A 13,066-nucleotide genomic window follows, 5' to 3' on the forward strand; every position below is an offset into this window, starting at 1 on the left:
CAGGGGTCGATTCTCTCACCCCTTCTGTTCAACATCTATATGAAGCCGTTGGGTGAGATCATCAGTGGCTTCGGGGTGAGATATCAGCAGTACGCTGATGACACCCAGCTGTACTTTTCCACCCCGGGCCACCCCAATGAAGTTGTTGAAGTGCTGTCCCGATGTTTGGAGGCCGTACGGGTCTGGATGGGGAGAAACAGGCTCAAGCTTAATCCCTCCAAGACGGAGTGGCTGTGGATGCCGGCATCCCGATTCAGTCAGCTGCAGCCGCAGCTGACTGTTGGAGGCGAGTTATTGGCCCCAAAGGATAGGGTGCGCAACTTAGGTGTCCTCCTGGATGAACGGCTGTCGTTTGAAGATCATTTGACGGCCGTCTCCAGGAGGGCCTTCCACCAGGTCCGCCTGGTTGGCAGTTCGCCTTCCTCGATCGGGATGCCTTATGCACAGTCACTCACGCGCTCGTTACCTCTCGCTTGGATTATTGTAATGCTCTCTACATGGGGCTCCCCTTGAGGTGCACTCGGAGGCTTCAGTTAGTCCAGAATGCAGCTGCGCGGGTGATAGAGGGAGCTACTCGTAGCTCCCACGTAACACCACTCCTGCGCAGACTGCACTGGCTACCTGTGGCCTTTCGAGTGCACTTTAAGGTTTTGGTTACGACCTTTAAAGCGCTCCATGGCTTAGGGCCTGGGTACTTACGGGACCGCCTGCTGTTACCTCATGCCTCCCACCGACCCGTACGCTCTCACAGAGAGGGACTTCTCAGGGTGCCGTCCGCCAAGCAATGCCGGCTGGCGGCCCCCAGGGGAAGGTCCTTCTCTGTGGGGGCTCCCACACTCTGGAACGAGCTTCCCCCGGGTTTACGCCAAATACCTGACCTTCGGACCTTCCGCCGCGAACTGAAGACACACCTTTTCATTCGCGCGGGGCTGGCTTGAATTTTATTGGTCTTTTAAATTTTCTTAAATTTTAATATCAATTTTAAATGGGATTTTAGTTTTTATATATTTTAAAGTTTCGGGCTAATTATAATAAGTTTTTAATTTACATTTTAAACTGTACATTGTATTGTCTTTTTTACTTCTGCCTGTACACCGCCCTGAGTCCTTCGGGAGAAGGGCGGTATAAAAATCAAATAAAATAAGTAAATAAATAAATAAATATTTCTCTGTGAAAGATGGCTAAACTTATCCCTCCCTGACTCAATTATCACAGTAAGAAAATATCACGTTTACTGGTCTGATCCAGGGGTGAAATGCTACCGGATCAGACCAGATCAAGCGAGTAGGTAGCGAAGACTGGGGCTGGTTCGCCGAACTGGGAGCAATGGCTGGCTGGCCCTGCCCCCAAATGATCCACGGCTCGCAGTCCTGCCATGCTTGCCTGCCTTCCATGCTGCCTTCCCGGCATCCCAGTGGCCAGCTTGCGAAGGCAGGAAAGTGGAAGCCCCCGTGGAAGGCAGTCAAGCATGGCAGGGCTTCAGGGAAGGGAGTAAGCTGCCCCCCCCACCGCTTTACCACACCATCTCTTCCTCCTTGCCAGCAGCATCCACTCGGCCAATCTCCCTGCAAACTCAGCCGATGTTTCCACACCTCCGCATGCTTCCTCTCCTTCCTCTCCCCCACGACCTCTCTTTTCTCATCTCCCCAAGAACTGAACATTTTTTCAGCTGACTCAGAGCTCCCAAGCAGCCTGAAGGTCCTGCAATGAGGTGGATCCAGGCTAATGACATTGCGATCCTGACCGTAGCCTGGATCCTAGGCACTTTCTAGTAAAAGTGGCAGGACAGCAAGCCTCATTCAGTTGCGTCCAGCTGGTTTCCCAGCAGCATCGGCATTGGTGGCATTAAGAATGGGCGGAGAAGAGAAGAGTCCAGCAAAGTTGAGCTCCATAAAGTAGAGAGGACCGTCCCCCTTCTCATAAGTGCAGCTTTTCCCTCTTGGGCTCATGGTGCCCACCAATGGGTTGGCGATTCCCGCAGCTGCCTTATTGCAGAACCAGATGCTGAGCAGGCATGGGGAGGTCATGGTGGGAGAGAGGAAGGAAAGGAAGCATGCGGAGGTGTGGAAGCATTGGCTGAGTTTGGAAGGAGATTGGCCGAGTGGATGCTGCTGACGAGGAGGAAGAGATGGAGTGGTAAAGCAGTGTCGGTGGCAGCTTACTCCCTTCCCCAAAGCCCTGCCATGCCTGACTGCCTTACACGCTGCCTTCCCAGCGGTCCCCCAGTCCCTTTGCCTTCCCCTCTGCCTCGGGTCCCATTGCCTGCATCCAGCCCATGACGGGGGACACTTTCTTCCTTCTCCCACAGCAGCTGCTGCTCAAACCAGGTGTATATGTGTTTTTGTGTGAGAGAGAGAGTGAAAGAAAGAAAGAAAGAAAGAAAGAAAGAAAGAAAGAAAGAAAGAAAGAAAGAAAGAAAGACAGACATGAGTGACATCATGTTGGCCACGTCCACCCAGTCACACGCCCACCAGGCCACGCCCACAGAATTGGGGGCAAAAAAATTTAGATTTCATCCCTGGTCTGGTCACAAACCCCGCAGAGGTGGTAGAGTAGCTATCTTCTTACAAAAAGTCACTAAACCTAAAAAATATTCAAGTTGCACATGACCTCACTCTTCTGGAAACTATCGTCTGCGAACTGTCCTTAAACATCACACTTCGCTTTTTACTATGTTACAGAACCCCTGACTACGACATCACACATGTGAACAAGTTAACTATACTAGTAACATGGGCAGCCCCTTGCCCATACCCTCTCATCTTTTTGTCTGACCTCAACCTACCTCTTATTAATTGGACAATAAACAAATGTACAACTGAACCCATCCATACAACCCTATACAATGCTGTTACTAATCTAGGTCTAGATCAACTAGTAACTAACAACACTAGACTCAACAACTGCCTCAACCTCATCTTCTGCAACAACTTAAACTCAATTTATGAATACAAATAAAAGAACCCTTTTCCAACAGTGACCACAACATGATAGACTTTTGTCTCAATATACACCCTTACAAAAATCACCATAATAATGGGATACCCAACTACAACTTCAAAAAAGCCAACTATGATCTCATAGACATCGACCTCTCATCTCTTGATTGGCAAATTCTATTCTCTAACTGTAACAGTGCCGAAAACCATTATAATATTTTCTTGCTTGAAGTCAATAGAGTTATTAAACTATATTACTACTAATCACCATCAAAACCAGGGAAAACAAATTACCCATATCAATAAGAAAGCTCCAATCCCCCCCCCCACAAATCCCTCTGGTGAAAAAACAAAACTGGCTATGCAGTTAACTTTAAAAGCTCCTACAAAAATATATGCCACCAAATAAATGCACCAATTACCACATCAAACAAGAAGAAAAACCTTCTGTGCACGAAATCCAGTCGCGCCTTCTATAATTTTGTAAAAAACAAACTTAAAGACTTGAGATCCATCCCAACCCTAAAAGGATCTAATGGTAAAGAATGCAATGATGAAGCAGTTAAAGCAAACCTCTTCAACACATTCTTTGGCTCAGTCTTTTTAAACAGCAATGGCTCATGCCCAACATTCCCTAGTCGTACCACAAATAACTACAACCATCTAACACAAATAGATTTCACAGAAGATAACATTGAAAAGGCACTACACAGACTAAAACCATCTCTATCTATTGGACCTGATGGACTATGTGCATACTTCTTAAAAAAGCTTTCCACTGTTATAGCAGAACCCCTAAGCATAATCTTTGAAAAATCTTTCAGGACCCAACCTATGGTCACTAGCCACGGTTATACCTATCTTCAAAAAGGGAGACCCCAGCCTAGTCAAAAATTACAGACCAATCTCTTTATGCTGAGTCACCTGCAAAGTCATGGAATCAATCATCAACCAATCCATTACCCTCCACCTAGAAACAAACAACCTACTCTCAAATAAACAATTTGGTTTCAGAAAAAATTATCCTGTAATCTACAACTTCTACACTGCAAAAACATATGGACTATAAATCTCGATCAAGGCAAAGCAATAGATGCAATTTACATAGACTTCTGTAAAGCCTTTGATTCAGTAGTACATGACAAACTACTTCTAAAACTAAAATCCTACAGCATCTCTGGACCCCTCCATAACTGGATAACTGTGTTCCTGTCAAACGGGCAACAAGTGGTCAAAATAGGGAGTCCCCTATCAAATCCTGCACCTGTTAATAGCGGTGTCTCCCAAGGCAGCATTCTAGGACCAACACCCTTCATACATTAATGACCTTTGTGATAATATTATAAGTAACTGCGTTCTCTTCACCGATGATGTTAAACTATTTAACACTACCCACAATGCTGCTACCCTTCAAAGAGACTTTTACTTTGTGTCAGAATGGTCAAAAAAATGGCAACGCCAAATCTCAACCAACAAATGCTCTGTCTTACACATTGGCAAAAAGAAACAGAACACAAAATACAAGCTAAGTGGACATGACTTTGCAGATGACCCTCACTCTGTCAAGAACCTTGGAGTACTCATATCTAATGATCTAAGTGCCAAAGTCCACTGTAACAACATCACCAAAAAGACATTAAAAGTTGTAAACCTAATCTTGCGTAGCTTCTTCTCTAGTAATATTACACTACTAACCAGAGCATACAAAACATCTGCTAGACCAATTCTCGAATATAGCTCATCTGTCTGGAACCCACACTGCATATCGGACATTAATACAATCGAGAGCGTCCAGAAATATTTCACAAGAGTCCTCTACTCCTCTGCTCACAATAAAATACCTTATGCCACCAGACTTGAAATTCTGGGTTTAGAAAATTTAGAACTATGCCACCTTCGGTATTACCTAAGCATAGCTCATAAAATCATCTGCTACAATGTCCTCCCTGTCAATGACTACTTCAGCTTCAACCACAACAATACACGAGCACACAATAGATACAAACTTAAAGTGAACCACTCCAAACTTGATTGCAGAAAATATGACTTCAGTAATAGAGTTGTTAATGGCTGGAATGCACTACCAGACTCTGTGGTCTCATCCCCAAAGCCCAAAAACTTTAACCTAAGACACTTTATGTATTCAATTCTACTGTTGACCTCACCCCATTCCTAAGAGGTCTGCATAGGGGCCTCTGGTGGCTCAGACTGCTAAGACAGTCTGTTATTAACACAGCTGCTTGCAATTACTGCAAGTTCAAGTCCCACCAGGTCCAAGGTTGACTCAGCCTTCCATCCTTTATAAAGTAGGTAAAATGAGGACCCAGATTGTTGGGGGCAATAAGTTGACTTTGTATATAATATACAAATGGATGAAGACTATTGCTTAACATAGTGTAAGCCGCCCTGAGTCTTCGGAGAAGGGCGGGATATAAATGCAAATAAAATAAATAAATAAATAAATAAATAAATAAATAAATAAAATAAGAGCACCAGCGTGCCTACCATCCCTGTCCTAATATTCCCTTTAATTGTATTCCCTTTATGTATTCAATTCATGCTTATACATATATATATATTATCTAATATGTACTCAACAAAATAACTAACTAACTAAATAAAACTAAAATAAATAAATAATGAACTGAAATTGGCCACTTTCAATCATAAGATCTTACTATTTATTACATTATGAAAACAAAACAAAACAAAAAAACCCAGTGTTGATTTAATCAGAAAAGCTTTATAAAACCCTACTAACACCACACCTGGAATACTGCAACTAATTTTGGTCACCATACTACAAAAAAGATGTTGAGACTTTGGAAAAATTTCAGAGAAGAGCAACTAAGATGATCAAAGACTTTCAACATATGAAGAATAGCTGCAGGATTTGGATTTGGCTAGTCTAAAGAAAAGAATTAGGGGTGACATGATAGCAGTATTCTACTCTTTCAGTATACAAAGCATTAAAGGGAAGGACAAGAAACAATGTTTGGAAACTAACCAAAGAGAGACGCAACCTGGAATTAAGGAGAAACTTCCTAAATTATTAACTGATAATTAACCAGTGTAACAGCTTGCCTTCAGAAATCATGGGTGCTCCATTACTGGAGGTTTTTAAGAAGATCTAGACAATCACTTATCTGAAATAGTATAAGTTCTCCTGCTGAAGCAGGGGCTGGAGTAGAAGATATTTGTAGAATATCTTCCAGCTCTATTCTATTCTACAAATATAGCAAAGACAATATTTGCACGCAATAGTGTCAATTATTGGCCCTTTTTCTGGTTGACATTGTGGTGAGAACGGCTTGGAAAATAGTGGGCTCTGCTGAGCTCTGTGAAATCTAGCCGGCAACTGCTTTCAGGAGACCCTACGGGGTCCAAGCTGCCTTGTAGGGGCAGGGAAGAAAGGAGAGTTGCTTCGTGGACTACAAGGAACTCACAATTTCCTCGTTAGGTCTGAAGCAAGCTCTCCTGAGTAGCAGCAGGGACCGATGGCCATTTTTGGCTAGTCACAAACTGGGACAACCGGGACCACAAGAGTTGTGCTGGAACGGTCCACAGACAGAGCATTGAAGCTGGGTGAGATAACTTCCAACTCTTATTTTAAAGGCTTAAGTACAAGAATTTCAAAAAATACTCCAAGTGTTAAGGAAGTGGTGATTAGACACATGGAGAAGATAAAAGACTGAAAATTAAGAGGTGAAAGAAATGCCCAAAGGAAGCTTTAAAATATAGAAAGCTGGAAAAAAAGTTTAAACAATTTGAAAGGTGATTTTTGAGAGAAACTGTCTTTCTTATTTGTATCTTTAAACCCCCTGGATTTATCAAAGAATCAGCTGTTTTTGACATACTGTTTAATGTTGGAATTGGGAGTAGGAGAGGCATCTACTGGAAGAAGATGAGCATTATAGTGAGAGAATTTTCAGTGAAAGTGTATTGCGTCTAATACACATAACAGAAGAAGGTAATCAGCACTTGGAAGGTGGCCTGACCTTGATTCTATTTTAGAAGACGATTTGGATATTTTGAAATACTCACTGAGCTTTTCTTTTTTTGAAGATTTTTAAGATGAATTAAATTGCAAATTTAAATTGCAAATAATTAAACTCTATTGAAACTGGTTATTGGATTGTGGATTTGAAAGACTGGATTAACTTGGACTTGGATTATCAACACTATTTGATAGAACATTCTATGAGACAAAAGAAGAAAGGTGATAGAACAAAAGAAAAGAAGAAAAGTTAAATAAGACTTTAAAATCTGGACAATTGGAAAGATAAATAATTGGAAAATCAAAAGGCTGTAAAATATTAAAGAACTTTAAAGATTATAAATTTAGGGGACTTGGCTGTATAACTATGGGATTGACTAAATCTCATTAATAATTGGCTCTGCTGGAGTTTGTAAACCCTAAGACATTGGAACCATAGAGGGATATTGAGTAATTTTTATCAAATTGTTACAAAATGGATCATCAGGAGATAATAGAGGGATATGAAGAAATAATTTTGATGCTCAAAAGCATGCATGAAACTATAAAGAACAATAAGGAGACAAGGGGATTGTCTAAAGATAAAGAAATGAGTACAGAAGCTTCTCAACAACTGGGGGAAAAAGATGAATATGATATTCAGAAAATAGATGAGAAATTAGAAGAGACAGTGGAAGAGAAAAATCAAAATGAGATGCAAGAAGACAAAGATAATAAAGAGAAAGGATTGATAAGTAGGAATCAAATAGATAATTCCTTAAAAGTTTATAATACAACAGAGGGGGGGAAAGGGAAATCTCAAAAAAAAGAGAGAAAGGTTTAGAGAAAAAAAAGAAAAATCTCTTCAAAAACCAAGAATGATTTCTGGATGGGTGCTCAAATGATACAGCAGAAAGAGATAAAGGGCAATCCAAAGGGAAATCTCAGTGGGTATAAAAATATCAAAAAATGTATAAGATTCCAAGAGAGAGAAATAAAAGGGTGATTAAAAAGTCAATAAATGTTTAAATCAATTAGATTAGGATAAACCATTGCTTTCATAGTTGATATCCATCTAGGAATTTTTGTATAGAAATTTCTTTTAATTTTCAGCCAAATCTCTAATAAGGCATCTCTCACCTGGTGTCTCTGAAAATATTTATGGGCTTTATTCTTTCCCTCCCAAAGAAAGGTGTGACATCCCCGCTGTAAATCATGTCCTTCTATCATTAATATTCTTCTATTTTTTAGAATTATCCACTCTTTAAGCCATGCTACAGCTGCCGCCTGATAATATAGTTCCCAGTCCAGGAGACCAAAGACTCCTTTAGTTCTGGAATCCTGTAGGAGTTTTAATTTAATTCTAGCATTTTCCCCCAGCCAAATAAATTTTAGAATTATTTTATTTAATTCTTCAAAAAACTTTTCCCCTAATTTTATAGGTACAGTCTGGAATAGATACAGAATTTTTGGTAAAATGTTCATTTTTATGGTCGCAATTCTTCCGACCAGGGATATTTGTAATTTCGCCCAATTCTCCAAGTTCTTTTGAATTTGTTGTAATAGTTTTGATTAATTATCTTCTTTTATGGAGGATTTTTTTTCTGTCAGCCAGATTCTGAGATATTTTACTTTGTTCACTACTTGAATTTCCAATATTCTTTCTAATTCCTTATTTTGGCTTTGTGTAAGATTTTTGGTTATTATCTTCATTTTGTTTTTATTTATTTTTAAACCAGCAACCTTTCCAAATTTCTTTATTTCCTGAATTAATATTTCTCCTGTTTCCTATTATATTATAATAGAAGATATAATATATTTTCTATTATAAAAGCCATGTCTTCTGTGAATACCTGTGTTTTGTACTCTTTTTATTTTTAACTCTTTTATTTCCTGATTTTCTCTAATCTGTGTCAGCAAAACCTTTAATGAAAGAATAAATAGAAGAGGGGATAGTGGGCATCCTTGCCTAACTCCTTTATTTATGGTGACTTTCTCTGTTAGATCTCTGTTTACCATTATTTTCGCTGTTTGATTTGAATATATTGCCTTGATCATTCTGATAAATTTTTCTCCAAATTTCATAGTGGATAATTGTGTGGTTAGAAACTGCCAATTTAAATTATCGAAAGCCTTTTGCGCATCTATCAATACTAGTGCTAATTGTTTTTCAGGGTGGGCTTTATAATATTCTAATACATTCATTATGATTCTTATGTTATTTCTTATTTGTCTTTTGGGTAAAAATCCATTTTGTCTGAATGAATAATCTTATTTAGTATTTTTTAAAGTATTTCTGCTAGAATCATCACAAAGATTTTATAGTCGGCATTCAGCAGCAAGATTGGCCTATAATTTTTAATAAATTGATTATCTGTTTCTTCTTTCAGAATTAGTGTTATGAATGCCTCGGTCCATGAATTTGGCATTGTAGCTCGCTTTAATACTTCATTATACATTTCTAGATAGTTTCCTCCAATAATTCTTGAAACTTTTTATTTATTTCCACAGGGATCCTATCTGGTCCTGGTGTTTTATTGTTTTTTTGTTTCTTAATGCCTCCTTCATCTTTATTAAAGTTATTTTATCATTTAACATTTCTCTATCTTCCTCTGATATGATAGGCAGGTTCCTCTCTTGTAAGTACTTTTTAATATTTTCTTCTAAAATACTTTCTTGACTGTATAATGTTTGAAAGTAGCTATGAATAATATTTTCCCCCTCTACCTTATGATGCAAATTCCCATGTTTGTCTTGTAGGTGCTGTATCAACTTTTTGGTTTTTTCTTTCTTCAGTTTATGGGCCAGCTATCTTCAAGGTTTATTCACTGTTTTGAAATAATTTTGTTTTGTCATTTTTATATTTCGTATCATTGCTTTTTGTGTTAAATTAATTTTATGTTTCGTTAAGTCTCTTTCTTCCTTAATTCTATTGTTCTGCAGCTCTTTCTGCATGGCAGTTTCCAATTTTTAGAGTTTAAAAATTAAATTTAAATGATTTAAACAGAATAGTAACTTATAAAGAACTATTAGATGGGCAAAGGAAATTCAAATCAAATCAGGATCTAAAAACACAGGAAATGAAAATAGACTGGTGGCCATACCTACAGATTCAAACAAGATATAAAAAAGATTCAGAACAATATGGGTTTCAAAATGAGCAACAAAAATTGGACAAAATATTAACAGGGACTGATGAAAAAATGATTACCAAAACAAATAATTGCCTTTTTAAATTTAAAATGGAGGAGGAAACTGTGAGAGAAACAATGATAATTTGGGCTACAAAATTTTAGTATAATATTGAATTGGAGCATTGGGAAAAATTATGGGGAAAAATTACAAAATGACAATATTGACGGCATATAAGGAGAACATTTACAAAATGTTTTATAGATGGCATTTAGCCCCAGCAAGATTGGCCAAAATGTTTCCCAATAGACCACCAAATTGTTGGAAATGTAACCACCAACAAGGGACCTATTACCACATGTGGTGGACATGTCCCAAAGCCAGGGAATATTGGACAAAAATTAAAAAATGGTTGGAGGAAATTATTGAACAAAAAAATAATATGAAGCCAGAGTTATTCCATTTGGATATAATAAGAGGTAATATAAGCAAAGAAATTCAATAGATCATGCTCCATATAATCACTGCAGCCAGAATCACATTCACCCAAAACTGGAAGCAAGAAAACACTCCATCAAACACAATGATTATAAAAAAGGTGCTAGAATACACAGAAATGGACAAATTAATGATGGAATTAAGGGACAGAGAGGAAACAGTGTATTATGAGACATGGAACAGATGGTATAATTGGCTTGAAAAGAAGTCTAAAATTAATCTATAGCGAATGTACAGGAAAGGCAAGAAATGGAAAAAAATGTATATTTTAGAATGTAGTAGACATGTAAATATTGTATATATTATAAAAATAAGTAACTATGAAATAAGAATGTATATGTATAAAACAATAGGCCTGTGGATCAGCTGAAATTAAGAGAAAATTCCAATAACGGAAAACTGTAATTGTAGTTGTGATTTTAAAGATTAAAAATGTTGAATAAAAATATTTTTTTAAAAAGTCAATAAGTGACGGAACTTCAAAAAGGTTAAGAGATGAGGGATAGTGATAAAATATATTAATAAAATGAAAAAGTAGAAAATACAAATAGGGAAAATAGTAGTATATATACTAATAGATAATAGAATTTATTAGAATTAAAAATAAGCTAACGTTAAGAAGATGGAAGTTTATAATATTAACAGTGAGTTAAAATATATTGTGAATTCAAACTTTTAAGGATTAGAAATTGTGGGGATTTTAAGATATAATCCTGGGATTGATTAATTTTTTTAAATATTTGGCCTTATTAGTAGTCCTAGACATTTGGGATATTGAAATTATGGTGGAATAATGAGTAATTTTTAAATATTAAATTTTAGTGACTTAGTAGGGGATAACAAATAAATGGTGCAAAATTATTTAGGTTTAAATGTGTTAATGGAAAAAACAATAAAGAATTATAAAGAGAGAATGGTATTCGTGAAGTTGGAGGATAAGGATTACGTATACTTATTTGTATTATTAACATTGTTTAAAAAGGGCATTGACCCAGTCAATACACTGTCCACAAAATATGTATGGTGTGAAAGGAAAACTGTAAATAAAACATGAATTGGAAAAAAGAGTCAATGACTGAATAGCATCAATTAGACTTAATGAAAAACTCTTTGCTATAACAGTTATCCAAGTATGCTCCAATTACTGATGTAAAAGAATCGGAGGTTGGTGAGATTTATCTTCATGTTCAAACTGAAATTGATAGAAAATGCAAGTAGTCTATGGAGACTGAAAACTCATTGTTGTAAGTAGCAAAGAGAAAAATGTAGTTGGACTATATGGCACAAGAAATAGAAATAAAGTGGAAGAATGGTACCAGTTTTTGCCAATCCAGTGATGTGAAAACTACATAGCTACATAGTCTTCAACAAAAAAATGCCAATGTACATAGACCTGGCCATACAGAGTACACAGCAATAAAATAAACTATATTATTGGTAAAAGGAGCTAGAAAAGCTCAATTAATACAGCAACAGGTCAAGCAGCAGCAGAATCAGTAAAGATTCTACCTAAACTATGGCAGTGAAACTGGATAAAGACATAATGGCCAAGACTGGAAGACATGAATATGCATATCAATATCAAAGAAGCGACTTAACAGATTGTGCAAAATATTGTACAATATGCTACATTTCACATATTAGCAAAATAATGCTTAAGCTCTCTCGACATAAATTAGAACTCTACATAGGAAAAGGAGATAGCAGATGTTCAAGCTACCTTGAACAGGAAACAAGAGACATTAATGGGAAAGTCAAAGAATATCAAAAAGAAGTCAATAATATATACTTCATTGAGACATTGAAGGTCTTTGAATGTTTCAGCTAGATCAAGCTATGGAATAATCTTAGAAAAATTGGAATTCTAGAACATCCCATTGCTCTACACAAAACATATACATAGGAGGGGAAGCCATAGAACATGGTGGACAGACCATTCTGGAGAAAGTTCTTCTGTGTGGTTGGTCCAAGATGACACCAACTTGATGGCAGATAATCAAGTAATCAATCAATAAAATATTTCATATAAAAGTCATGCATTAAACTTGTATCCCTGCTTTATTTGAGTGGGAAACAATTTCCCTGATATTTTCTTCAGTTTGAGGTTTTGCATGTTCTACTGGCACTTGCAGCAGGGAGAAACGAGGTGGGAATATGGCCACTTCATTTCACTTTCACAAAGCAGTTTCTAAGGAGCATTTCCCTTGAGTTTTCATTGCAACAACATACTTATCTGATGGACTGCAATTCCTACTTTGAATTATAGAAATAGTTATATTGGTCTGGATTGAAAAATAAAGTTTCTGAAACAAGCACTTTATCACCATTATGTTGAATAAATTGCTATTATGACAATAAAAAGTACAGTTTCCAGTTATGGTAACATTAACTTACCGGTGAATTACTGCAAACAGATCCTCTGTTGTTCGCGGTTTATTTGGAGACATCAAAAACTCTTCTACTTCAATTTGAGAATCCTCATTTATGGGTGAGATTATAGAATCATCACTCACAAAAGATT

At 37.3% G+C, this 13,066-nt stretch overlaps 1 protein-coding gene across 2 annotated transcripts in view; it reads right to left on the minus strand.

Moving 5' to 3' along the window:
- The window catches only part of NHS (NHS actin remodeling regulator), a 522,889-nt gene that overhangs the window by 12,196 nt on the left and 497,627 nt on the right, over positions 1-13,066 (minus strand). Inside the window, exon 8 of one of the 2 annotated variants that reach the window (XM_058186909.1) lies at positions 12,940-13,066. The exons of the other annotated variant lie outside the window; for it this stretch is intronic. Coding sequence (XP_058042892.1) covers positions 12,940-13,066 — 127 coding nt within the window. The remainder of the gene's footprint in view (positions 1-12,939) is intronic. 2 annotated transcript variants of the gene reach the window in all.

The sequence above is a fragment of the Ahaetulla prasina genome, chromosome 5, assembly GCF_028640845.1.
Source record: "Ahaetulla prasina isolate Xishuangbanna chromosome 5, ASM2864084v1, whole genome shotgun sequence".
NCBI classification, from domain to species: domain Eukaryota; kingdom Metazoa; phylum Chordata; class Lepidosauria; order Squamata; family Colubridae; genus Ahaetulla; species Ahaetulla prasina.